This window comes from Rhineura floridana, chromosome 15, assembly GCF_030035675.1.
Source record: "Rhineura floridana isolate rRhiFlo1 chromosome 15, rRhiFlo1.hap2, whole genome shotgun sequence".
NCBI classification, from domain to species: domain Eukaryota; kingdom Metazoa; phylum Chordata; class Lepidosauria; order Squamata; family Rhineuridae; genus Rhineura; species Rhineura floridana.
In genome coordinates, this window is record NC_084494.1 from 14,501,546 (window position 1) to 14,527,798 (window position 26,253).

Sequence of the window (26,253 nt, forward strand, 5' to 3'; positions counted from 1 at the left end):
TTGTGAGGATAAAAATAGGGAGGAGGAAAACCATGTGTGCTACCTTGAGCTCCTTGGAATAATTGTGAAATAAACATGTAATGTAATGTAAGCATTGACCACACCTGCTACACATGACACAGAGAGAAAAAGCTTCCATCAATTTCACGGAATGCTCCATCTTTCAAATATTTTGAGACAGAAAATCCAAATGATGCTAAGCCAGCTACCTAACATGCAGCTCAATCCATCCTTTCTGAAATGAATGTGAGCTGCACAAGAGCGCTATGGCCAGTGCAGTTCTGATGCTGGAACCCATTTCAGACCCTGTGCATTGAAAACGTCCCTCCACATTCATGAGGCCTGGAAACTTCATTGTTTTTTTTACTTGCCAGAAATGTAAACTCTATGCTGCCGAGGAGATGCTGGGCAAAATATTAGGCAAACAGAATAAGACTTGCAGCCACAACCTGGGCCTCAGGTGCAGCAAGCAAAGCAAACCTCCTGAGTTAATGTGGACTATAGCTTGGCCATGTTGGAATGAGGGAGCCCAGTACACAAAAGCAAACAACAATCTGGGCTTCCGAGTAAAGGAGATTATAAGGATTAAAAGAAGATGAAAAGGGATGTTTACAATTATTATTAGCTTCAAAGTCTTCCCAACTAGAACAGACGGCCAATGTCCATCTGTTGTTTTAAATCCGTGTGGCCTCAAAGGTTGAGTGCATGACAGCTGCACATGAAATTTAATGTTCTGCTACAACCTGGCCTTTAAAATAAAAACAACATGATTTTCACAATGCGAGGCTGCATCCACAGTACGTGCGTGTGTGCCCAGCAAGGCTGGCAGGTGTGTGATTGTGTGTCTGGTGGGCTGGGGCCTGTCGTGTCCAGGCTGAGGCTCAGGAACCAGACCAGTTGATGAAAGCAAATCAGTTTTTATTAAAGTAATATCCAGACAAAGACTACGCCGTCTCATGAACTTTAACTACTAAACATAACCTGCGACATAGAAGAGAGTTGACAGAACAAGGAACCGCTACTCCCCCTGTCCCTTAAGAAGGGGGCAAACGGGCGCGAATTCTCTCACTCCACCTCAAAGTGCCCTCATCCACACCCCGCCTCTCCTCCTTCTTTTGCCGCCTCTTTTGCTGACTCCTTGTACGTGGTGAAGGGGGTGCCACCGCCCCCTCCCCTTCTGAGAAATCTGACTCAGGTATGGGGGAAAGCGGGGGGGCAATGCTTAAACCATCTGGCTGTTTCTCCTTGCTTTTTCCTGGATCAGGAGGGGGTTGGATTCCTCCTTGCCCTCCCTCCTTCTCCAACTCCTCCAAGCTCGGAGGGGGAGGAGGCATGGGAAGCTCACGGTAAGAATCTATGTCTGTTGGACATTCAAGGTCCTTGCTCCCAGACAGTTCTGAGATTCCCTCCCCCTCTTCTGCTTCTCCTTCACACGACTCTGTCCAAATGACCCCTCCCTCTCCTCATTGTCTGAAACTTCAGGGCCCCAATCCTGCATCCTGACAGGGCCTGGGGTGGTATAGATAAAGGTTTTTTGTTATCAGTATTTTTATTAATGACAAACTGAGCAATCTGTGTAATAACTATAAAAACAAAAATATAAATATAGCCATCAGTGTTACAGAGAAGGTAAGAAGAGCCCTGCTGGATGAGGGCCATGGCTCATCTAGTCCAGCATCCTGTTCTCGCAGTGGCCAACCAGATGCCCATGGGAAGCCTGCAAGCAGGACCTGAGTACAAGAGCACTCTCCCCACTTGTGATTCCCAGGAACTGGCGTTATCCAGAGACATACTGCCCCCTTCCAACAGTGTAAGTAGAACATAGCCATTGTGGTATTCAGAGACATACTGCCAGAGGCCCATCTAGTCCTCCATCCTGCTTTCTATCACTTCCAATGAGATGCCTCCAGCAGGCCTTAAAGGAAGGAAACTTCCCCCCGCCTAGTTGTCCTCATATAACAACTGGTATTCAGTGGATACTTCAGATCATGAAGGTTCCAGTTAGCAGTCATCATCAGCACATCTTGTGCCAGCGAATTCCATAAGATGGTTCACGTGTTGCATGAAGAAGTTCTGTTTTTATCTCTCTTGAATCTGCTTCCCCATTCCTCTTATAGGAAATACAACGTCCGGGATTTTGCAAACGGCTCCACAATATGCTCTAAGACCATAAGAAGATCCTGCTGGATCAGGCCAATGGCCCATCTAGTCCAGCATCCTGTTCTCACAGTGGCCAACCAGGTGCCCATAAGAAGTCTGCAAGCCTGCCTTAGCGCAACAGCAGATCTTCCCCTCCTACGGTTTATAGCAACTGGGATTCAGAAGCATGCTACGTCTGACAGAGTGTATACATCAAGCGTAGCCATTCTTGAACATTTTGTTGCATGTACGCAATTCATCTTCTGACATAAAATACAAGCTCGGGATTTTCTTCATACAAATTACATGTGCAATTTAAACTAAAGAGTGAGAAGGAGGCTTGTGATCCAACTGAGCCCAAGGAAGAATGGAGACGAGGCTGTGGTGTAGATGTAAATGGCGACCTGCAGAAGGATCTTTTTGTCATAGCCGCTCTGAAAAATGGCTGAGATTTTAAGAGCCTGTGAAAATTGAACTATAGTGCTGCTAATATTAGAAGGCTTGTTATACTCTTTGAAATTAATTCCATCAGCACTTGCATTAGCAGTTCCATCTGCTGCAGCATCTCTCATCTGGCCACAACTTTATGCTCCTCAACCAGCTTTTTAGAGGGGATGAGTGAAAGGGACAATATAGACTAAAAAGGAAGGAATGGAGAGGCAGGCATAGGTGGTGCACCAGCAGTAGACGGAGGCCAGTCCTCTTGGGTAAATGGGACACTGCCCCACCAGCCTCATTCTTCCCTCAGCCAGCTCCCACCTGCCTGCCTACTTACTTACAATCAGTCCAGGGGGGTGGTAGTGCCTATAAGTCTTTATTTACTCATTTACTGGATTTATGTCTCCTTGTTGCCACTTGTAGAATACCAATGTTGTCCCCTCTAGAACTCAAAAAGGAGGACAAAACTAGAATGAGTTGGCTCATTGGCTCTGGCTATACCTACTGTTGGGCACCCTGTCTTCTGCCCTACTAGTCCCAATGGGCACCAGATGCCACTACCTGAGAGGGCAGGGAACTGGCAGGGCAAACAAGAGTTTTGGTTGCTAAAGCCACTCTAGCTGATTGTAGGTAACTCTTGGGAGTTTGAATAGGGGATTAGTTTGGGTCTAATGATCACAATATTTAATAATTGTATAGTGCTGGAATCGCCAGTGTGGCTGCCATGGTACCTGTCAAATCCTTTGTGTCCCCCCCCCCAGTGTATATTTTCATTTCCTAAAATAGTTTATTTAGGGCTGATTGGGGGGGTTGCCTTTTTTTTAATCTGTGTTTTATTTGTTTTGGTGTGTGCATATATATGTTTTGCCTGTGATTTAGAGAAGGAGGTTCTGAGCATCACCAGTTTTTCTGCAGTGAAATGGTTATTTTGTGGTACCCATGACCGTTTCTTAGATTTTCAAACATACCCCCTGGCCCCAAAAGGGAGCACACCAGGAGGAAGGCTACAGAATGGAGGAGCCCATCTTTGGGCCAGAGGGCTGGTCCTTTGAGGCTCTGAAGTTCTCTACAAGGGGGAGGAGCCTGGAGACAGAAGCTTAAAGGCCTCAGTCTACTCCCGACCTTTGACAGACCACATTGGTTGCTTGGAGCTGTCCATGGTCCAGCACCCTTCAATCTGCCTTGCTGCTTTATCTGTGGGATCCTGCATTGGACCAGAATATGGGGTGACGGAACATAAGAAGTTGCTTTATACCACATCAGATTGTTTGTTGCTGTAGTCTAGCATTTTCCCAGTGCTCTCCACTGTCCCAGGCAAATATCGCCCGCTTCTTCATCCTCTCTTGACCCTTTTTTAAACTGGAGATGCTGGGGATTGAATCTGGGACCGTCTGCACATCCATCCCTTCTTCCTGTCGCAAGGCGAGGCCAGAGAAAAGCAGAGCGTCCTCTAGGGTCCATGTGACTGCCAACCTTCAAATGTCAGTGGAACAGTGGAGGAAGAATGCAGGGGAGGGCAGCTCCAGGACTTTTTCTTTTTTTAGAGCAGGATGATACCACCAGGGTAATCAAAGGAGCAGAGTTTGGGAACGCCTGGCCTACACTGACTGGCAGTGGCTCTCCTGGGCTTACTGCCTGGGCTTCAGACAGGGCCTTTCTTTCCCTGTCCATCCTGGAAATGCTGTTGGGGATTCAACTTGGGCCCTTCTGCATGCAAAGCAGATGCTCTGCCACGGAGCTACGGCTCTTCCCAACTGAAAAGCAGAGAGAGGGACAAAAACGGATAGGATAGGATAGCTAGAAGCTGTATGCTTTTTAATTGCACTTTTATTGCGTCTTTTATTTTTAATATTGTATTTTACAGTATTACCATTGGCATGCCATCGAATTCAAATTGCAATACAATCAAATGCAACATAATAAAAGAAGCAATAAAAATGCAATTTAAAATCAATATGAACATTTAATGTGGACATGCCATGGACCACCTGAATGAAGCTTGTGAACCACTGGTGGTCTACGGATCACCGTTTGGGAACCTCTAACTGAATTGCATCCGTGGGCGTAAGTCATTTTTCATGGCGGAAGAGTAAAAGTAGACAATCGTACAGAATTTATAGGGATGAACCGCATTCCCCTCTATCCTCATTCTCTTTGTCTGTTGTTGTGTGCAGGGGAGTGACTGAGGACACTTAAAGACTGCAACTATCTGCAGTTGGGATTCAATCGCATAATGTCAAATTCAGGATGTGCACAAATAAAAGTTTATTTGGATCTCAAACTCACTCTCAGCCCCCCCTCAAATTGGACACATTGCGATAAGGAAAGTGACTGGTAAATGCACTGGAAAGTGTGAGATAACATTTAGATAGCAACATCCCCAACAACAAATCAGAATGAATGCACAATAAATAGCTAATGTCATCTAACCTCCATGCAAATTTTGTGGACACAAATTGGGGTGAAGTCTCAGTAAACAGGTTGTCTGGAAGCCACCCAACTACTTACAGCTATGTTACAGGCATATGACATGGATTTGCGTAAAAAGTACATATGTTGATTTGTAAGCAGAGATGGCAAATTCAGTCAAACTCTTAAAACTAGGGGTGTTGTTATGGGGTGACCTGGGTCTTTTGTGAGTCCCCAGCTCTCTCTTTGTTTATAACTTTTCCTACAGGGCTGCAGGCCATGCTGTAAAGCACAGTGTCAGTGAGATGCATTCACCCTGAATTACCTGGGAAGAGGGATGGATTGTTATAACACCCTGGGAACTGTAGGGGAATAGAGATCTCTTAATAACTCTCAGCACCTGTAACAAACTACAGTTCCCAAGATTCTTTGAGGGAAGCCATGGCGGTTGAAAGTAGTATCATGGTGCTTTAAATGCAGATAGGGTCTGTGTGTGGATAGATGATGCTCTTTGGGCTACATGAGAATCCACAGTGAGAGAATTAAGATCACTATTGATGTTCATTATTTCTCTCTCCTACCCATGGAATTGTGATTTACTTGGTATAGGCTTAAATTTCCTAGAGAAGACACCGTCCTGAAACGAAGGCAGCCTAAAATTCATTTAAAAAAACACAAATGAAATAAATTATTTTTTGAAAGATCAGCTGATTCAGAACTTCAGAATGTTTGCTGGTTTTATTAATGATGTATAAGCTGGTTTTTCTGTGCAGTGTATTGTATTTTAAAACTCTTTGTTTGAGAAGGATTCATTTTATGGGAAACTGTAAGGCCCTTTGTGGAGGAAGTTCTTCAAAAAGCAGGACTTTTTTAATAAATAAAAGCTGATGGAGAAATTTGGATGATAATTTCAGAAGCATGCCTAGTAAGTTCGTATTTGGTGAATGCAAGCAATCCTGGGTCAGGGGAGTCCTTTGTGATATGAGGTTATTAAAAATAAGCTACTGATAGGGATGGAGGATAAAATTGATCCAGTTCACATTTAAAGGTGGACTTACCAAATCCTCACTTTCCAAAACAATACCTGAGCCAAAATATAACCATCCTTCAAAATTTGCACTTCTCTGAATTGTCCAGCGCAGTTCTCCAGCCAAGTGATGCATATACTAGGGCAAAGTGTGCATATAAATGCAAACACTGGTGAAAGTAGCATACAACACTGCATTATAATAGGGGGAATTACTTTGCAAAAATGTCTGTATTAGGAAAAATAGCATTAAAATGTATATTGGGTGAAATTTGCAATAAAGTTCTGATGAATTTTCATGAGTGCTTTTTTTTAAAAAAACCATAAACTGATGTGGAAATGTGGAGACCTGAACTTAAGATTGGAAAAATGAGAAACTGAGAGAAAGTAAAATTTATATATTTGCCCATTCCTGCCTAATGAAGTGGAGAGAGTTCTCCAGCAGTGACCTTGCCACTGGCTTTTGAGATAGTGAGAAAAATAAGAATGCTTGTGTCAACTCTGTCACAACTTCAGTTCTGACAGGATCTTTCAGATCAGCCCAGCTGCACCATTTCAGTACTAGCAACCTGGGCAGATGAGGTCTATACCCAAGACAGGTTCCCTGTTCTGGGCTCACCAACAGACCCTGGGTCAGCTCCAGAGGGCAACAAACAGAGCAGATGCTGGAGCCCTGCAGAGGGCCAGGTTTGAAGAGGTTATTGGCAAAATGCCCTCTGTTGAATCTCCTCTTACATCCGTGAAACCCTGGGCAGATTTAGCTGGTGGTAACAGAAACGGGCATCATGTCAATACACCACCATTTAAATTTCCCACAATTCCTACTGTGCAGCAGTGTAGCTAGATTATTTTTAGACCACAGGTGGGGAACCTTTTTTGCACCAAGGGCCAGATCCTTGTCAGGATTGGCCTCGTAGGCCACCCACATGATTGAATTATATGAGTGAGGGAGATATCCTCTTTCTCCACACAATGCATAATTTTATGCACCTCTGCCATGCCTCCTCTTTAGGGATAGGGGAGAACTTCAAATGAGTTCACATTAATAGGCAAACGTACCAGATTTGCACTTTCCAAAACAACATATGAACCAAAACAGCTCTCCTGTGAAATATGCACCTATCTGTATTTGCTGTGCAGTTCCCCAGCCAAGTAATGTGTACAAAACTGCATATACTTCAGCAAAATGTGCATATAAATGCATACATTTGCATTATACTAGGGGAAATTGCTTTGCAAAAATGTGTGTATAAGGAAAAATTGGATATAAAATGTATATAGTAAGAGAAATTCACACTAAAACCCTGATGAATGTTCATGATAACTTTAAAAATAATAATAACAATCATCATCATCATCACAAACTGATGTGAAATTGTCAGGAGTAAAGCACCAACATTTATAACAAATAACATGCACCAGTGGGGGGTGATGGACATAAAGGCAACCTATTCTTCCCTTGCTGATTCCTTCTTTAAAATAACCCCTTGTTGAAATGCATATTGTTTTTCTCAGCCTTTACTTCCTTCCTCTTTTCTTCTAGTCAGTGTTAGTGTGTGAGAGTGCTAGCCTCATGACTCTATAATGGCCACGTGTATGCCTGTACTCAGAATGTCTTTCTTTCCCAGGAATAATCAACCTTAAGTTCCTTCATTCACCCAACCCCAGTCTTACCAGACTATTTATTTCTGCAGTCCACAGCAATATATACCAAATCCCAATAGAAATATGGAGAACCAAGCAATATCAGAAGAAATGAGAAGGCAACTGAAACTGACAGATTCTTCCTACTCCTCTTTCCCACCTATCCCCCAATGGCTGTAACTTTTCTTCAGGAAGTGTGGGGTGGGGGTTGCTTTTCTCTGTCCTTTTGTGAGTGGAGCTGACTTTTATAAAGCAGGATGGTGCTGAAGATGGCTGCAAAAAGGGTGAAGGAGTGTATGATTGAGTCTTCACATGAGGCTTTCCCTAGAGAGATGCAGCTTCCTATTTATCTTCCTCTGAGAAAATTGCATTCTGTGGCTTGTGGTCATTACAGATCCCATGACACTCCTTGTAAAAGTCGCCCTCGTGGCCTCTTACTGCCATCCCGCCTGAGATGCACTCGGGAGGCAATAATTGAACTGGGCCTAATCCTGCCTGCCTTTGCTTGGTACAATACCCCACCACCACCACCTTTCCCTGATCATCTCTATCCAGATGGTCTTTGACTGCATCAGCATTGTTTTCTTCTATGATGATCTGTTGCTGTTATCGTAGCCTGCTTAAGCTCAGGCAAAGACTCCCCAGTGGGCAGCAATATATAAAAACCTGAGAGCAAAGTAAGAAATTCAATTGTAAACTGTTATGTAGTGATAGCAAATAAACCTTCCACCGGCTTCTCAACCCCAGCTGGGCCAACCTGTATATATATATGGATTATGAAGTTGGGTTTTATATTGGATCACAACAGGCCATTAAGTGGATGGGGGGTGAAATAATAAATCAAGGTGTGTGGCATGTTTTTATAAAACACTCAGGTTTACAACAGATGTGTATGAGCTCTTTTGAAACCAAGAAAGCCAGGACAAAAGAGCAGCCAGGAGTTCATAGCTAGGCATAACACAAAATGTGAAAGAAGGAGTAGTTAAACAAGGACAGAAAGATGTAGTCCAGGGCTGATTGTACCATGAAGTGATGTGAGGTGGGTGTTCCTCCTTGATCCTGCTTTAATAATGATGATGATGATCATGGTTTTTATCAGCCCCACTGAACAAGAAGCTATGAGAGGCAGAAGCTACAAAAGGAAAGCTTTTAATAAAAAGTACTAGGAATAGGGGAGAAATTTGATTCAGTTTGCATTTAAAGCTGAATCTATCAAATTTTCACTTTCCATAACGATATGAGAACTGAAACACAGCCATCCTTTAACATTCACACTTATCTGAATTTTGTAATGCAGTTTTCCAACGAAGCAATGTTTACTAGAATGCATATTTTAGGGGAAAGTGTGCACAAAAATGAATATATTGGTGAAAATAACTTAGGAAAAGGCATTATATTGGGAGAAATTGCTTGCAAAAAAAGTGTACACTAGCCAAAACTGCATACAAAAATGTATTTGAGAAATTCACACTAAAATGCTGACGAATTTTCATGAGGATTTTTTTTTTTAATTGCAAATTGCTGCAGAAATGTGGAGAACCAAACTGAAGATTAGGAAAATGAGAAACTGAGAGAACCGAAATGAAAGGTACAATAGCCCTAAAGAGTCAATAGTATTTTGCCAGTCCATACTGAACAGATTGGTGTTGCAATTATTGGTGTTGGTGGCAACTATGGTGTAGTTACCATAAATCAGACCTGGGGGGGGGGAAATAGGACAGCACAGAAAACATTGGAATGTTACAGGATGGCACCACCATCATCTGGATTCTCCTTGCTCTCCCTACCCCCACCAAAAAAGTGAGTAGACAAAGGACAGCAATTCTAGACCAAATTGCTAGTGTGGAAGCAATTCATGTTATTGTAAAGATTGCCACAAGATAATGTGTGTGCAACACTTTGAACACTACATCAATGCTAAGGCATATTATTACATGCTCCATTTGTCCCTATTTACCAGGAGGACAATCCCTCTTTTCTGGTACTTGTCCTTGGTAAATCACTGCTTTGTCTCTATTTTGCCTTAAGGGGTATTTTGAGAAATGCCTTCTTTTTTAAAAATGGCCGGAGTGCACACAGAGGAGATAAAACTGCCGGACCTCTGGAACTGAAATCTCTGAAGCAGCAATCCTCTGCCCTCTTGCGTAGAAAGACGTTCCGTGGAACAGTAGGGCTTACTCCAGAGTAAATGTGCATAGTTTGGGGCTCCAAGTGGGGTGGCTGACAGATGTATCCATGCATCTGTATTAACCACATGCTGCGTGCAGCCTGCCGCTTCACAGCCTGTGGGCAAGTGGTGGATTTTCATTTTGCAAAGTTAAAAGTATAGCATATTCTAGTCTCTCTTCAGCCAAAAGAACAGACACCCTCTTTGTTTATAAGCCCATGCAATGCAACTGGCAGTAAACAAATAGACCTTATTGCAAGCTAGGATTCTGCCTTCAACAACGTGGAATATGTATTTGTTTCTGATTTATCTTGAATATCTCTATCCTGCTTTTCTTTCATTAGGGAGCTCAAAGTAGCTAATATCATATATATTATTCTTTCATTAGGGAACTCAAAGCAGCTAATAGTATATATTATAATAATAGTATATATATGTACACACACACTATCAAAACAATGTAATAAAATATTATACAGTAATAATGTTGCGCACACTCTGACCTCTGAGTGACGAGAGACTTCCAGGGGTTCCAGTATTTACCCAGGGTTTGGTTTCCTTGAAATGAAGATCAGCAAAAACTGTGGTGTCTTTATGATATATGGTTTTATTTACACATATACACAACCTGAGCATAAGATGGAAGGAGCTCATGACATTAACACTCCCACAGACATTGCTTTCCCATTAGGGTTCTAGGAGAGGCTCCCCAAAGCGTGAGAAACTGAGAGAAACTGAAATTGACAGATTTATCCATCCCTACTTGTGGGAAGAATTCAAGTGTGTACAAGGAAATTTAGTTTTTTTGCAGAGATAAAGTAAATTAAAGTGCTCTGTTGCCCTAGCGCAACAAATACACTTTAAAACAAACTTCTTCTTTTTTTTCTTTTTGCATTTAGGAAAGTGATGGGGAAACGCAATGAAAAGTGTGGTATGAATGAATGCTTAGCGGGAAGATGTATAAACACCCTGCAAGCAGATCAAGATGAACATAGGGTAAGTGCTCATTTGTTGCATAACCGTTGTGTAAACCAGTTGCTGGAACCCGCAGGAGAGGAGAGTGCTCTTTGCACTTAGGTCCTGCTTGTGGGCTTCCCCCAGGCACCTGGTTGGCCATGTGAGCATGGGATGCTGGACTAGACGGGCCATTGGCCTGATCCAGCAGGCTCTTCTTATATTCTTAAACAAATCAAAATGAATGCTATAGGTTGTCTGAAGGAGCCCTGAGTTATACAGCTTGTTGCCGTTGTCAGCAGCAGTCATGCATTTGTGCTGAAATCTTAGGGCACCATCTTTTTCCAGCCGAATATGCTCAGAATACTCTTTTTCTACAGCCCTTGTTAGCATTTAATGTACCTTCTTCACACAGTTGCTTTTTAAAAATGCTAATCCTTCTTCGTGGGGAGAGGCTGGAGGGGGGGTCGGCCTTTTTTTATTGATTTCTGCTCCCTACCAGCCTGTTGTCATGTCTTTGTCACGGTCTCCTGACCTCAAACTGCTGTGACACTTTGGAGAAATATATTCTGCTACACCCACACACCATTAAGCGCCTGAGCTGGCATACTCAGTATGGTCAGGGGGAGAAGTAAACATCCGGGGGGGGGGAAAGGATGCTTCCCAAATCAGTGCAGCACAAGAGCAGCCCATATAAAAGCGAGGAAGCAGCAGTGGAGGCTAATGTCCATTGAGACTGGTGGGGAGAAAGTCTGGGAGGCCAACAGTAGGGGGTGCCAGAGCAAATGGCTGGTGGAGCTAGAGCCAGTGGTAGGCAGAGACAACTAATTCTGGTTCTGTCCTTCTCCTCAATGAATTCTACAGAGGCAACACTGAGCCTAAGCAGGAGGATGCTGAGAGCCAGTGCCACCAGCCTAGATGGACTGTAAGTAAGAAGGCAGGCAGGTAGGGGCTGGCTGAGGACAGACTTAGTGGGGCAGTGCCTCCACTGCGAAGCAGGAGTTATTCCAAGTCTAGAACATTAGGTACTTCATCTCAAAATACTTTGGGTCAAGCCCAGGGTCTGAATGTGGCCCTCCAAGACCCTCTGTCCTTGGAACTGTCTCCAGGCCGCCACCCCCTGCTTCACACCCTCAGTGTTTCTACGTGGCTGGAAGGAACTCTGATAATGCCTCTTGCTTGTCTGGGTGGAGGAGAGAGAGGGACGTGAGAGTGTGTGTTGAAACCAGCTTATTGCACAAAGGTCAAATTTACATCTGTGGCTCTGCCTGCTTTTGCTTCTCACCTTCCTCACCATGCGGCCCCAGGAATGTGGCTCAAAAGGGAATGTGGCCCTCAGGCTGGAAAAGATTCCCCACCCCTGTTTTTAATAAGTAGAACCTGAAGAGGTTTTACTCGAAGCTCGCCTGTATTTTGGAGCTTGGAATGAATCTGTTTCTGCAACCGTCTGGTGGGGAGATGAAAGAATTACTGAGAGTGGCAGTAGTAGTACGCAGGGGGGTGGGATCAGCAGGAGTAGAAGCCTTGCAGCTGAGGCTCATCCTCCAGAGGCGGGGGTGGGGGGGAAAGGCCCACATAAAACCTCTGAGGCATCAAGTACACACCATGCACTTTAAAGCAAGCTGAAAGGTTGCAGGTTAGCTGCTAGCAGGAAGAGCTCTGAAAAAGTGTATGGATGCTCCAGGAGTTATAGGAGCCATATATGCGGCAGGCTGCATTTCTGACCAGTGATCATTTCCGCCCCCCGGAAATCTGCAGGAGTAAAGGGGGCTGGGAAAAGAGAGATGGCGGCAGAGAGAAGAACCTGCGGGAAAGAATCAAACCACTGCTGCCCAAGTAAACAGTGCGATGATATATTTAGCTAATGAGAAGGCAAAACACAGAAAGCTGCGTAAGACCAGGCAAGTGGGAAGGTGAAAGGAGCAGGGGGAGGGCATATAAATCTCCACTACACGAACCGCTCACTGCATGGAGATGGATCGTGAGGGGGGTGCCATTGAACGGCAGAGAAATGATCTGGACGTGGTCAGTGGCTGTCAGCTGCCAAATGGCCAAGCCGTGGCCATCATCTGGCGGTGTTTCATTTGTTCCCAGAGATCGTGAAATCAGCTGGGAAAGTCCAGCATGCAGAATCGCAGGCAGCCTGTGTTGTGGCCTGGAGAAATGATACCAGCTGAGTGACAAGCAAGCAGGCGCTCGGTCTGCCAGATGCTATTCCATGAGGGTGTTTTGGAAAGTAATGAAAGTTCTGCCATGCAGCGGAGGCAGGCACATTAGTCATTATTTTCTGAGGTAGCCCTTATCAAAGCAGCACAACTCCATACAGGAGGGGTTCTGTTTCATCTCAAAACTGCCATGATAAGGCAAGATCGTACTTCACAAGTCCCTGTGGGCTGTGTTGTGCCGTAGCTTCGCATCAAGGGTGGCTGGTGCCCATGGAGACTAGCGGGGTGGAAAGCAGAGAGGCCAACACTCGGTGGAGCCAGAGCCAATGACAGGCAGAACAAATAAATCCTAGTTTTGTCCTCCATCCCTTCCCCAGCTGAGTTCTGCAAGGGCAACACTGAGACTAAAGAGAAGATCCTTGGACAGGATGTAAGTAAGGAAGCAGGTAGGAGTTGGCTAAGGGTAGACCAGTAGTGTAGGGGCAAATTCAGAAGTGCAGGGTCCCTTCATGATAGTCACAGCCATGGCCCCTCCCATCCTTAGGTTGGATGGGTGGGTGGGTGGGTGGATGGATCGATGGATGGATGTAGGGCACGTGCATAGAAACCTCTGACTTTGTGCAGCTGGAATTGTCCTGGCCAACCCTGTTGGAATCAGACTTGCGATCACTGATGTGCTTTTCTCCATTATTTTTTAATGCAAAACTAGAGCAGTGCACTGATCAGACTATAGGTTGCATGGGTCTCTGAAACTCTGCAAGGCATTTCTAGGCATGGCTGCTCAAGCGAAAGAGTCACAACTATTTGACACCCCTCTGAGACTCCTTAAGTAATCTCTGGAGCATGCACACTACTTGCGTGGGAAGTGTCTCCTGGATCAGGCCTGGGCCATCAAATGGGCACTCCTACGGACAGGCCAGAGAGTGGGTTCAGTCTCTTCACACCTGCACAGACGGTGATGTAACCTGGGTGACAGGGGTGGAGACGTCTCTGCCAGATCTTCCCCCAGTTCCACCTCTGCCCTCGCCTCCACCTCCTCCTGCACCAAGGAGCAGAGCAGGAAGCAGCTTGGGAGGCATGACATAATCCAGAGGTTTGCCGATGGGAGGGTATCCCTCAGTCTCAGTCTTGTGTACCACAGCCTGCGCTTCCAAAGTGGGGCCATCATTGGACAGACTACTGAAGTCCTCCCCAGTTCCACCCTCCTCCATTTGCAGACCACTAGACCCCTCCCTGGGATCCCAGTTCTCCTCCTCCTCCGTTCCACTCTGCCAAGAGTTCTCCACCAGGCTCACGGTAGGAGTATATCCTACTATATAGAGCAGAGTCACATCCACTACTCCATCCACTTTTGTTTCTACACCACTGGCATGCGGTCCTCAGAAGGATGCTCTTGAGGGAATGTGGCCCTTGGGCTGAAAACGATTCCCCAGCCCTGCTGTACAGGTTCAGAAGCCACTGCCAGACTTCACCACCATCCCAACCAGCTACTTTGCATGTGCTACCTAAGAGCTGTCCCAGATGGAACAGACTGCCTCGTGTCACGAGATGGTGAGCTCTCCTTCACCTTCTCCTTTAAGCAGAGGCTGGAAGGCCATCTGTCAGGGGTCCTGTAGTTGTCTGCACTACAGATCCTGCACTGTGCAGGGGATTGGACTAGATGGCCTCCAGGACCCATTCCAGCTTGAAAATTCTAGGACTCTGTGTTGCAGTTGCCTAGCAACCAGTGGGCTAGCTCTTCACGCTCCATTAGACATTTCGCCTGTGAGCATTCCGTTTCTTTATTTGCTAAGCACCCATGAGCAACTACAAAGGAAGCTGCCTTACGAAGGAAGGGAGCAAGCTGTCTTCTACTGAGCCAGGGCCTTTGGCCCATCTAGCTCAGTATTGTCTACACTGACTGGCAGCGGCTCTCCAGGGCTGCAGGCAGGTATCTTCATTCCCAGCCATCCTGGAGATGCTAAGGATTGAGCTTAGGGCCTTCTGCACGCAAGGCAGATGCTCTGCCACTGAGCTATGGCCCTTCTCCCTGCCTTATACTGAGTCAGCCCATTGGTCTGTCTGACCAAGCATTGTACGCTGACTGGCGGCAGCCTCAGGCAAGGGACCTTTCCCATCACCTATTATTTGGGGTTGTTTAATAGGAGATTGCCCTGGGGTCTTCTATATACCATGCATGTGGGCCAGTCATTGCCTCTCAGCCTCATGAAAACCCTATTCATAGGGTCGCCATAAGTCAGAATTGACTTGAAGGCAGTACATTTCTACCTTTGAACGGTGGTGCTTTCCCAAACCACCTGTTTCTCCTGAACAAAACAGCAAAACATTTCCAGTCGCTACATGTCCCATGGTGTCCTGGCTACCCCCTGCAGAATCAGACTCAGGACCACCAACTTGGTTATTGCCAAAGGCTTTCATCCAGAACTTGGCACATGATGGATATATAGATCTGTCTCCAGGTTTCACAGGTCTTGGTGGCTTTGCTAGATGCTTCTAGGCATGGCTGCTCAAGCGAAGCTGTTGTCGCAACAATTTACATGCCCCAGAATCCCCCTTAAGAAGGATCAGGGCGGGCACACTACTTGCATGGGAGCTGTCTCTCGGATTGAGACTGGACAAGCAAGCAGGCGCTCCTTACGGGTAGGTTGGTCTGCTCACACCTGTGCAACCGACAATACGTCCTTGGCAATGCAGGCAGAGGCCCCTTGGCCAGCTTGTCCCCGTGCTCTGCCTCCAACCGTACCTCCTGCTCTGAGGGTGCGTTAGCTTCAAGAGGTGGATCAGGAGACTGCTGAGGTGGAGTAAGGGGGCAGCCTACTAGTGAATCACCCAGAGCTAGCCAGCACCTCGGGGACAGGCAAGGCTGTCAGCCAGCAGATCACTGGACCTCTCTGTGGCTTTGTTGGCCATTCCCTGCAGACTACTGAGCCCCTCCTGGATCCCAGTTCTTTTTGCACATTTCCCTAATATAATGCATTTTGGGGTGTTTTCACTCATACATGCATTTGTACGCACATTTTACTTCTGTATCTGCATTTTTGTACACATCTTGGTTAGAGCGCTGCACTGCAAAATTCAGAGAACTCTAGATTTTGAAGTATGACTGTTTTGGTTCATGTATTGTTTCAGAACGTGGGAATTGGGTAGGTTTGCCTTGCATTTCCCAAGAGAGCAGAGTGGTGGCGAGACGGGCTGTGTAGATGCACCAGCAACAGTGTTGGGTTAACTCTGCCAATGCATCCAAACAGCTCTTCCATTCCCCAGCAATGTCTAGGTAAGGTGCAGCAATGCTGGCATCTGGGGAGCATCTCTGCCACAACACACCTGCTGTTACTGGCCTTGCCCATTAATTATCCTCCATGAATGATTTGCAGATCAGCTGCACATTCTGTTCACTCCCAAATGTTTAACAAGAGCAACAACAACAAGGTTTATGTTGAGAATAATTTTAGTCCGCCATACATCCAAAGATCTTGGGGCAGGTTACGTGATTTAAATCAACAATACGACACCCACTTAAAGAAACAGAGCAGGTAAAAATACAAACTTAAATTTAAAATCACCCTCTTCTCAGTTAGGTTGCTCAGATGAAGGAAGCTTGCAGGGTTGGGAGGCAACCAGGAATGGATTTTTGTGTGACAGGACTGTGAACTCACCTCTAGTACTGAAAACCAAATTCCTGGGCTGAGCGTTGTGTTCAGACATCCAGTTGCTTAATTCCAATAATATGTCTCCCTGGGAGCCACTCTTTTGCACCTGGCTTTAGCTGGTGGAACTTGGGGCTCTAGGAAAAATAAAAAAAAATGCAAAACTGTTGATCTCACAACCTTGAGATCTGCCTGCTCCTGATTCAGTTCCTTGTGTGCAATAGCAGATGCCTGTTAAGAGGGTTAAAATGAACAGACCTTGAGCTCTACATGTTTTTTCCCTGTAGTAAGCAAATATTCTATTCACCAACTGAGTTACCTTTCAGTGCCACCTCCCCATTCTCCTTCAGCTTCTAGGCAGTCAGAGGAAAAGGCTGAAGGACAATATTTTTCTCCGGTCTGCTGAGATTCATAGTTAAACAATACCGGTGAAATGGTGAATCTCTTCTCCTTTCCTCTCTTATTAAAGCAAAGTGGCTGCTGACTCCTCACGACGTCTTGAGTGAACTGAGCGATTGGGCATGTACAGAAAAAAAAAGGATAAGGGCAGCCCCTGGCCAAGGAACCAGTGTACTACTGTTGTGGCTGGGCCTAACATATAGGGATGGGGTGAGGGGAAGGCCCTCAGCCTGTATATTTGAAGAGAGGGACTTGTTTGCCTGCAGTGGTGCTGAATTAAAGACATGACAGACTGGGACTACTTATGTATTAATATCCCTCCCTTCCTCCCGAAGACTCTCCCTTGCAAAAGAGGCAGGCAGGATATTGGGGGCCCAAAGGTGTGGGGTTCTGGGAGGTTGCCCAGTTTTTCCCCAAGCCACCACTGTTAGATGCTGCCCTCCCACATGTTCTGAACAGAGGAAAGATGCAAAGGGCTTCTCTGTGAGCAAGTGCGGTCGTGGCTGACGCAGGTGCCTTTTCCCCATCGATGGAGGGGCATGCCAACACCATTTTGTGGTCTTATCTCCTTTTTTCTCCTCTTTGAGAGGTGGTGACCATTTGTGTTATGCTACACACCCACCCGCTAGCCCAAACATCTTAGCGACCCTTGCCTTCGAGATTGATGTGGAAGCAGTGGACTTTGACTGTCTGTTGGAGGGTTTAAGCTGTGTGCCTCCAAAATACCAATAAACCTCCAGTGACTTCCTTCCACAAGGGACCAGAGTGTTGAGCGAACATCTCATCACTCAGAGAAGTGGGATTATATATTTTTTAAATGTCGGCAGATCAAATGAGTCAGCCACGTCCTGGCAGGATTGCCAGCCTGCCCTGACAAAATGTGCTTTATAAGGTGTGCTTGAGCTGTGGCCTCTCCCCTTTCAGACACAAGTAAACTAGGTGTTTTATGCACAAGGTGGAATGAGCATACTTCTATTTTCCCAGTGCTGAACTTCTACAAGGAGGGGTGCTGGAGTTTCATCATGCTTGGAAGTTTAATTTAATTGAATTAATTTTTGGTCCTCTCCTTTCAGTCCATAACACATCCCCAAGGCAATTCACAGATCTATGTTGCAAAACAAACACATGCACTGTTAAAATGATTAAAGCAATTAAAGCCTGTCTTAAAACTGAAAGCCAACATTTATCGGTTGCAGAATAAAAAAAGAAACTAAGCCAAACCTCAGTATGTAACTGTTGAACAGTAAGTGGTTTAACCACCCTTAAATGCCCATCTGGACAAAACAGTTTAAGCGCGATCCCCCTGAAATCATTTAATCTGGCAAGATTCCCTGTAAGAATATAAAATGAGCCCTGCTAGATCAGGCCTGCCTAGTCTATCATCCTGCTGTTGCAATGGCCAACCAGACAGATGCCTATGGGAAAACCACAAGCAGCATCTCACAACTCTTCTTGCCTAAGATTCCCAGCCACTGGTATAAAATTCCCCACCCCTGTCAGAAGTCAGAACTGAAAGAAGTGCCCATCTCAGCAGCTACAGCTAGGCCTGACATAGATAGGCCCCATTTGCTCTATATATACCCCACGAGAGTGGCTGTATACTATAGCCAGTGCGGATTTAAAGCAGTATTGTATCACTTTCAACAGTCATGGTTTCCCCAAAAGAATCCTTGGAACTGTAGTTTGTGAAAGGTGCTGAGAGTTGTTAGGAGACCCCCTTATTCCTCTCACAAAGCTACAATTCCCAGTGGGGTTTAACAATCAGTCCCTCTTCCCAGGGAAATGCCTGACATTTTAAACTTTTTGTGGTATAAGTTACCTTTCAGATTTTGTACATTTTTATTGTTATAAGCTGCTTCAAGAGTTACATGGTGAAAAGTGGGGTATATATATTTAAAATAAATGTTTAGTGCAGATGGGGCTATAGTGTCCCTTTCCAAAGCTGCATCGGGAGCCAGAGGCATTTTGGGGAAAAGATGGTGAAGACAGCAGCTGCCGGATTACTGGGGGCAATCACTATGAGGGAATGTGGTTCTTGGTCTGAAAAAGGCTCCCCTCCCCTGCGCTAATGCACCTGGCATGGCTTATCCTTCCCCTTAAGAGCCCAATGTTGAGAGAAGCACGAGGTTGGAGGGGAAGGAGAGAGACCACAGCAGTCTCTCCCTGCTGCTGTGGGAGGGGATTGCCAGAGTGGCACTGATGGGGGACAGAGAGCACCTTGGGCAGAGCCCCCTCCAACTTGGTGCCGGGTCTGCTAACAAATTTATTGTTGCAGATATTTTTGTGGACCAGAATCCCTGTCCTTGAATGCAAGATTTCTTGCAAGGATTTTTATTCTTCACTCATATTCACACAACGGTTTATGAAAAGGATGAAACAATTAAAATGTAAATAATTTAAAAAGCCACACTTATAAAAGCAGAATTAAAACTGCATCTGAAACAGTCAGGAAAATAAAAAGAGCTATGCCTGGCACTAAAAGGAAAATAAATTAGATGCCAGGCAAACCTCTCCAGGGAAAGCATGCAACCCTGCAACCCAGGCCCCACCACTGAAAGGACACTCTCTGGTGTCCGCTCTCATCTCAGACAGCAGGGACACCTGCAAGAGGCCATCCACAGATGATCTTAAAGTAAGGGAAGGTATGTGTGGAGATATTCAGGTCCTCAAGTACCCTGAAGGGCTTTAAAGGGAAAAAACATAACTTTGAATTAGAAACTGGCTAGGAACCGCTGCAATTGTTATAGCTAGGGATGGGGAAGAAATTTGATATGGTGTGCATTTTAAGCTGGATTTTTCAAATTTGCACTTCCCAAAACAATATGAGGACTGAAACATGGCCAGCCTTCAAAATCGACACTTATCCAGATTTTGCAATGCAGTTTTTGCAATGCGTACAAAAATGCATATAGTAGTATAAAGTATGCATATAAATGAATATATTAGTGAAAATAACATACAAACATGCATTAAGAGAAACTGCTTGCAAAAATGTGTACATTGATCAAAACTGTATGCAAAAACACGTTTAGTAGGAGAAATTAGCAGGGTAAATGCTGAAGAATTTTCATGAAGATTTTTTTTAAATTCACAGATAGCTAAATTTAAGATTGGGAAAGCGAGAGAACCAAAACTGACAGGCCCTTCCATCCCTAGGCATAGCACAAGCATAGTATGGTCATTAACGCCCAGTCACGGTTAGTAGCCACATTCTGTGCTGATTGCTGTTTCCACACAGTCTTCAAGGACAGTGCCTTGCAGTAGTCTACCATGGGGGTTTCCCAATAACAGATAACTGAGGCTTGGCTTATTGGCATTCTCCTCAATAAATGAGTGTGTGTGTGCACGCACGTGCAAAAAAAAAGCAGGACCAAAAGGTTGTGAAATATAAGAGGCAGCAGTAGACTACAGAACCCAGTAAGATAAGAACAGAGTGACCTGGCCACAACCTAGCGCCCTACATTCTTCTCTGGTCTCTTCTGCCTCAAGAAGGACCAATGTGTTGTGCTTACAACTAGGGAGAGATCCAAATAACTTGCTATATTATATATATATATACGTAATTGTGATTAACAAAACAGAGGTTTTTATTGTTCTACCAAAAAGTTTCGGCTTCCGCCTTCATTAGCTGCTAACATACAAATGATGTTACCAAGGTGGCAGTTACAGGGCTTTGAGGATGGAATGCTCAGAGGGGCTTCATTTGCAGAAGCTGTTTATACTGTCCTCCAGGTTCAGGCCATGTGGTGCCAGTGTGTCCAGAGAGTAAATCCAAAAGTTCTCCCTTTTAGTCAATGCTGCTGGATCTGTTGGCATCTCTATCGCTGTTATCGAAAAGTCCAACAGGCTGTGACCCTCAGTGTTGAAATGTTTTGCAACTGGTTGCTCCACTTTTTTTTGTCAAGATTGCCGATTTGTGGCTTCTGAAGTGTGTGCGTAGGTCAGTTGTGGTTTTTCCTACATATTGGATATGACATCCTGGTCTTTCGCATTCGATGACATAAATTATATTGCAGGACCTACAGGTGATGTTCTGTTTGATGTAATATGTCCTGCCTGTCCTAGTGCTTGTAAAAGTAGCTGTCTCCCTGAGGTACACAGAGGTGATACAGCAATTGGAGTGACAAGGATGAGACTCTGGATTGGTGATAGGTGACTTAAGCACAGCTCTCACCAACAGTCTGCGCAAATTAGGAGGTTGGCGAAATGCTATAACAGGAGGCCTGCTGATGGCTCTAGCAAGATGTTCAGAGTTTGCCAGCAATGGGTAGCTCTCCCTGATTGCTCGGTGATAGTTAGGAGATGCTGGATGGAAATCTACCACAAATGGAATCCATTGCTCTTTGCTCTTTGACACCTCAGTATGATGGAAGAGGTTTTCTCTGGACAGAATGGAGGCTTGGTGGATGTTGCAATCGCTAATATGTGGAGGATATCCTCTTAAAAGAAGGTGTTCTTTAAGTTCACTGATCCTTCTCCGGTATATATCTTCAGTGTTGCAAATAAGTTTGATTCTCAGAGCTAAGCTATATACAATGTTTTCCTTTATATGCTTAGGATGGCAGGATTTCCAGTTTAAGTAAGTGTGGGCATCAGTGGGTTTGCTGTAGAGATCAGTGGCTATTTTGTTGTTTTCAATGATGAGAAGGACATCCAGAAAGGCATGTGCAGATTGTCATTTGTACTATTAAATGTAAACTTAATAGATGGATGGAGTTGATGTAATTTTTAAATTGTTCTAAACTCTCTCTACCATTTGTCCAAACCATAAAGATGTCATCAGTGTATCACCACCATATAAGTGGTTTGTTGATGGCCTTTTTGAGGATCTCCTGTTCTAGTTTACCCATAAAGAGATTCGCATATGATGGAGCCATGCGAGTCCCCATAGCTGTGCCCTGTAGTTGCAGGTAGTGTTCTCCACTGAATGTAAAGTTGTTGCAAGTCAGGACTAGTGTAGCTAAAGTTGTGAGAACCTCTGTTGGAGGATTGTTCGTATCTCTGGTGTTAAGAAACTCATTTAAAGCCTGAATCCCATCATTATGTGGTATATTGGTGTAACAAGATGTGACATCTAAAGTAGTATAGTATTGTGGAATTGATACTGCTTGTTTAAAGACTCAGTTTAAAGACTCAAGCAAGAAGTCCTTGGTGTCTTTGCTGTATGATGGGAGGTTTTGTACCATGTTTTGTAAATTTGAGTCAATGTACAGAGAATATATATATATAAATGGGAACATGATGGTTTCTTTCTCATCAGCCCCTAACAGGCAACCTGAAATTTTTTGCTCCTAACAAAATTTAGGTCTACCTGATGCCACCTGCATTCCAGCTAGACTGTCATACAGACTGTAGCCTGAGGGGCTTCAATATCATGTTCAACATTTTTTCTCTCTCTCTTCTCCCCCTCCCATTTTGCTTAAAGTTCAGCCTGAAGACCTCCGCTGATTGGTGTGAAGACAAAAAGAGTTTGTGGGGGAGAGTGAAGGTTGCATCCCACACCATACATTTAAAGTACTCTTTCCCCAAAGAATCCTGGGAACTGTAGATTGTTAAGGGTGGTGGTGGGGATTGTAGATCTGCGAGGGTTAAACTACAGTTTCCAGGATTCTTTGAGGGAAGCCAGGAGTTTTAAATGTATGATGTGGATGAGACCTGTGGAAGAGCTGTGTTGATCTCTACAGGGGAAAGGCAGGGTATAAATGTAGCAAATAAATTTTGGACAATTCTGAGGGTTTTTTTAAAGATGTGTCCTCCAAAGATCACAAAATATTAGAACTAAGAACATTAGAAGAGCCTGTTGGATCAGGCCAGTGGCCCATCTAGTCCACCATCCTGTTCTCACAGTGGCCATCCAGTTGTCCATGGGAAGCCTGCAAGGAGGACCTCAACGCAAAAGTACTGTCCCCTGTGGTTTCCAGCAACTGGTATTCAGAAGCATACTGCCTCCAACAGTTGAGGAAGAGCATAGCCAGCAGGGTTAATAGCTATTGATAGCCTTCCATCAGTCTTAATGAAAATAAAAAATATATACTATTAGATGTGAATTACCAAAAGATAGTTTGGATGCCGTAAAGGAGTCATGCTTCAGAAAGCTACTGAGATGGCAAGCTGTCTGTTAACGGTAGCCCAGATGGCTATATGTCAGGAATGGAAAAGCCAGAGTCTCCTTCTGTAAAGGCCTGGATGACAAGAATCTGGGATAATAGGTGGTATTCAATGCTAGTCCTACTCATGTGTAGATACATTGACATTAATAGACACGCCTAACTTAGGTTCATTCATTTCAGTGGGTCTGGACTTAGTTGACTACAACCCATAGTTTACATTGAGGCTGCAATCCAATACATGTGTAAAAAGTAAGCTCCATTGGGTTCAATGAGGCTTACACCTAGGTAAGTGTGTATTGGATTGTAGAGCAGCCTTAGTTAACAAACATAAGAGTTCACAAAGACTGGCAAAAATAAGTTTATTGAGAAATGGAGTTTATTCATTTTGTACTTGAACAACAAAGTACAAGAGATACAATTAATCTGTACACATTATTGGGTGAAATATGGATTGAATTAGCACAAACCTAGCAAAATTACACAAGAAGATGTTAAATATGGTATTTATATAGGGATTATCAGTCAGTCTTGTAGTGTTGATAAACATTTTGAGTTGCTTATTTTTACAAGCTCAAATTATTCAACATAATGTATTATGGACAATTGTGAATATAAATCAAATTAAAGTATTTAATATGGAATGATAGACTAGAAATAACTATCTACGGAGAAATATTATGTATATTGAAACAGATACAATTTATGGTAGAGTCACATTTTAAAACCAATTCATAATTATCCTAAGCATTTTTGGAATTTTATGAAACTTTCTGTATAGTACTTCACCAATAAAGAGAGGAATTCTGGTGAACACAAAGCTTCCTCACTATTTTGATATTTTTAGATGGTCGTAATGGCATTTGGATGTAAAAAATACTGGGAACTGTAGTTTACCCCTCACAGAGCTACAATTCCCAGCACCCTTAAAGAAACGACAGCTCCCAGAATCCTTTGTTGATGGTGGTAGGGAAAACTCTTGAATTTAATGCTAGTCCTATTCCGACTAGACCCATTGAAGTGCATGACTGAGGCTAATTGATTTCAATGGGTCTACTCTGAGTAGGCCTCAGCTACAACACACAATCTCGATTAAGTCCTGCTGGAATTTTTTCTGTGTGTGACTAAATGTTTATCAACTTTTAAAGACAACACAAACTCAACATACAAAACAATGTAACACCAAAACATCAAGCTGGTGCCACAATTTTATAAGCCAAGAATCGAAAAGTAAAGTCAAAAGAAGATCAAAGTGCAGAGGAGGCCAGGCGCGCGCACACTCCCTGTATTGGCAACCCTGTATTAAAGACAGAGGATCAGGGAAAGTTTTTCAAAGATTTACTTGTTAATATATTAAGTATGAGTTATTTGTATTATGGCTTTATTGTGTACTTTTTATAATACTAGTGCGGGGCTTTGTACATCGCTTAGAGATATTTTTATATTTTAAGCGGTATAGAAATAGTCTAAATAAATAAATAATAAAGATGGCAAACCCTCCTAGGACGGCACGGGCCTCAGGTCCCCAGCCGGCCCCAGAGACCCAAGCTCGCCTGTTTGGCCGCCTCCTCTGCGTGCCGCTGGGCTTGTTGCTGCGCGCCAAGCAGACCCGGGCGAGAGTTGCCTTCCGCCGACTGGCACCGTTGGAGCCCGGCAGGCAACGGGCCGCTCCGAGCGCCAGCTGCGGCCGCAGCATTAACCCCGAGCGGGAGCGCTCGGCGACGTCCTTCCCTTCGTCCCACCCCCGGGATCGTCCCTCGCCTTGCCCTGGCGAAGGAGGGGCGAGCGCGGCAGGAAAGGCGGGGCGCTCCGGGCCGCGCCGGAAAGAAAGTGCAAAAAGTTTTGCCGAGAGTGTTCGGGAAGCGGTTCCAGGGCGAGGAGCGCTTGCTTGGTGTTGTCTCCGCGGCCGCCGGAGCCGCGCCGCCGGCATGGACGCTCTCAAGTCTGCCGGGCGGGCCATCATCCGGAGCCCCAGTATCGCCAAGCAGAGCTGGAGCAGCGGCAGGCACAAAAGTAAGCCCACGGAGGAGGCTCCTCTGCCCATGCTCTGCCCTCGTCTCCTCTCCCCTCCCTCCTTCAAATCCTCGGCCAGCGTCCAAAAGAGCGGGGGGGGGGATTTCCTCTCTACGCGCCTGGAGAGGGAGATTCGGCTCTTGCTGCGCCGATCGCCCGCGTCTGGGGGTGCGCGGGGTGTTCTCTGATCCTGGACTGGAGCGCGCGCGGCGTGGGGTGGGAGGGAGTGGGGGGATAGGGTAGGGTTACAAAGAGCCGGAGTCACGTCGGGGGCAGGGTTTCCTCGTGTGTGTGTGTGGGGGGGGACACGATCGAGGTGGGAAGGGGAAGCGTCGGTGACCAGAGAGCGATTGGAGAGTCCATCAAAAGTTTCTTGTGACACGTAGACAATATATATATACATACACACAGAGGGAGATGCACTTAAACCAAAATACACACAGTCTCTCTCTCTCTCTCTCTCTCTTTAAGGAGCGGTCTCTCTTAAAATGGTTGGGTTTAAGTTTTTTTTCAAATCACCTACTGGGAGACCAGGGTTCAAATCCCCACACAGCCATGAAACTCACTGGGTGACTTTGGGCCAGTCACTACCTCTCAGCCTCAGAGAAAGGCAATGGTAAACCCCCTCTGAATACCGCTTACCATGAAAACCCTATTCCTAGTCAGAATCGACTTGAAGGCAGTCCATTTCATTTTTTCACAATTTTGATACAAGCCACATGCAATGCTTTGCAAAAGCAGCACAGGACATCTGGGTTCCCTGTAGGCTTATTTGTGTGCTTTAAGTTAGACTTCTGCATTGAGCAGGGGGCTGGACTCGATGGCCTTATAAGTCCCTTCCAGCTTGACTATTCTGTGATTCTATAATAACACAGACAGGAACACAAGGAGGTTCTTTATACCAAATCAGACCCTTGGCCCATCTTGCTGGGTGTAGACTAAACAAGGGGTTTCCAAGCTTTTTTTTTAACCTTACGCACCACTTAAAAATGGCTGACTGTCTTGGTGGACCACTGGATGATTTTTTCTTGCCTGTTGTAGCAGTTGTAATGTGCTGGGCTAGACACTGTATGATTTTTAATGGCTTCTATTCGTTCTTTAATTGTATTTTCTTGTATTTGCGTTCCCTAAAATTCACATTGTA

At 44.9% G+C, this 26,253-nt stretch overlaps 1 protein-coding gene and 1 long non-coding RNA gene across 5 annotated transcripts in view; one reads left to right on the forward strand and one right to left on the reverse strand.

The window, feature by feature from the left end:
* The window catches only part of LDLRAP1 (low density lipoprotein receptor adaptor protein 1), a 182,976-nt gene that overhangs the window by 53,393 nt on the left and 103,330 nt on the right, over window positions 1–26,253 (forward strand). For 2 of the 4 annotated variants that reach the window (XM_061596583.1, XM_061596586.1), the window contains exons 2-3: window positions 9,185–9,245; window positions 10,724–10,820. In XM_061596583.1, coding sequence (XP_061452567.1) covers window positions 10,810–10,820 — 11 coding nt within the window. In that variant the 5' untranslated portion in view covers window positions 9,185–9,245; window positions 10,724–10,809. Of the gene's footprint in view, window positions 1–9,184; window positions 9,246–10,723; window positions 10,821–24,855; window positions 25,110–26,253 lie in introns of those variants that run through there. The other 2 variants (XM_061596584.1, XM_061596585.1) reach the window with 2 other exon arrangements.
* On the reverse strand, window positions 927–24,858 carry LOC133370367 (uncharacterized). The gene is made up of 3 exons (XR_009759120.1): window positions 24,593–24,858; window positions 16,600–16,727; window positions 927–4,331 (listed from the first exon to the last, which is right to left on the reverse strand). It is a non-coding gene; the product is annotated as an uncharacterized LOC133370367 (long non-coding RNA).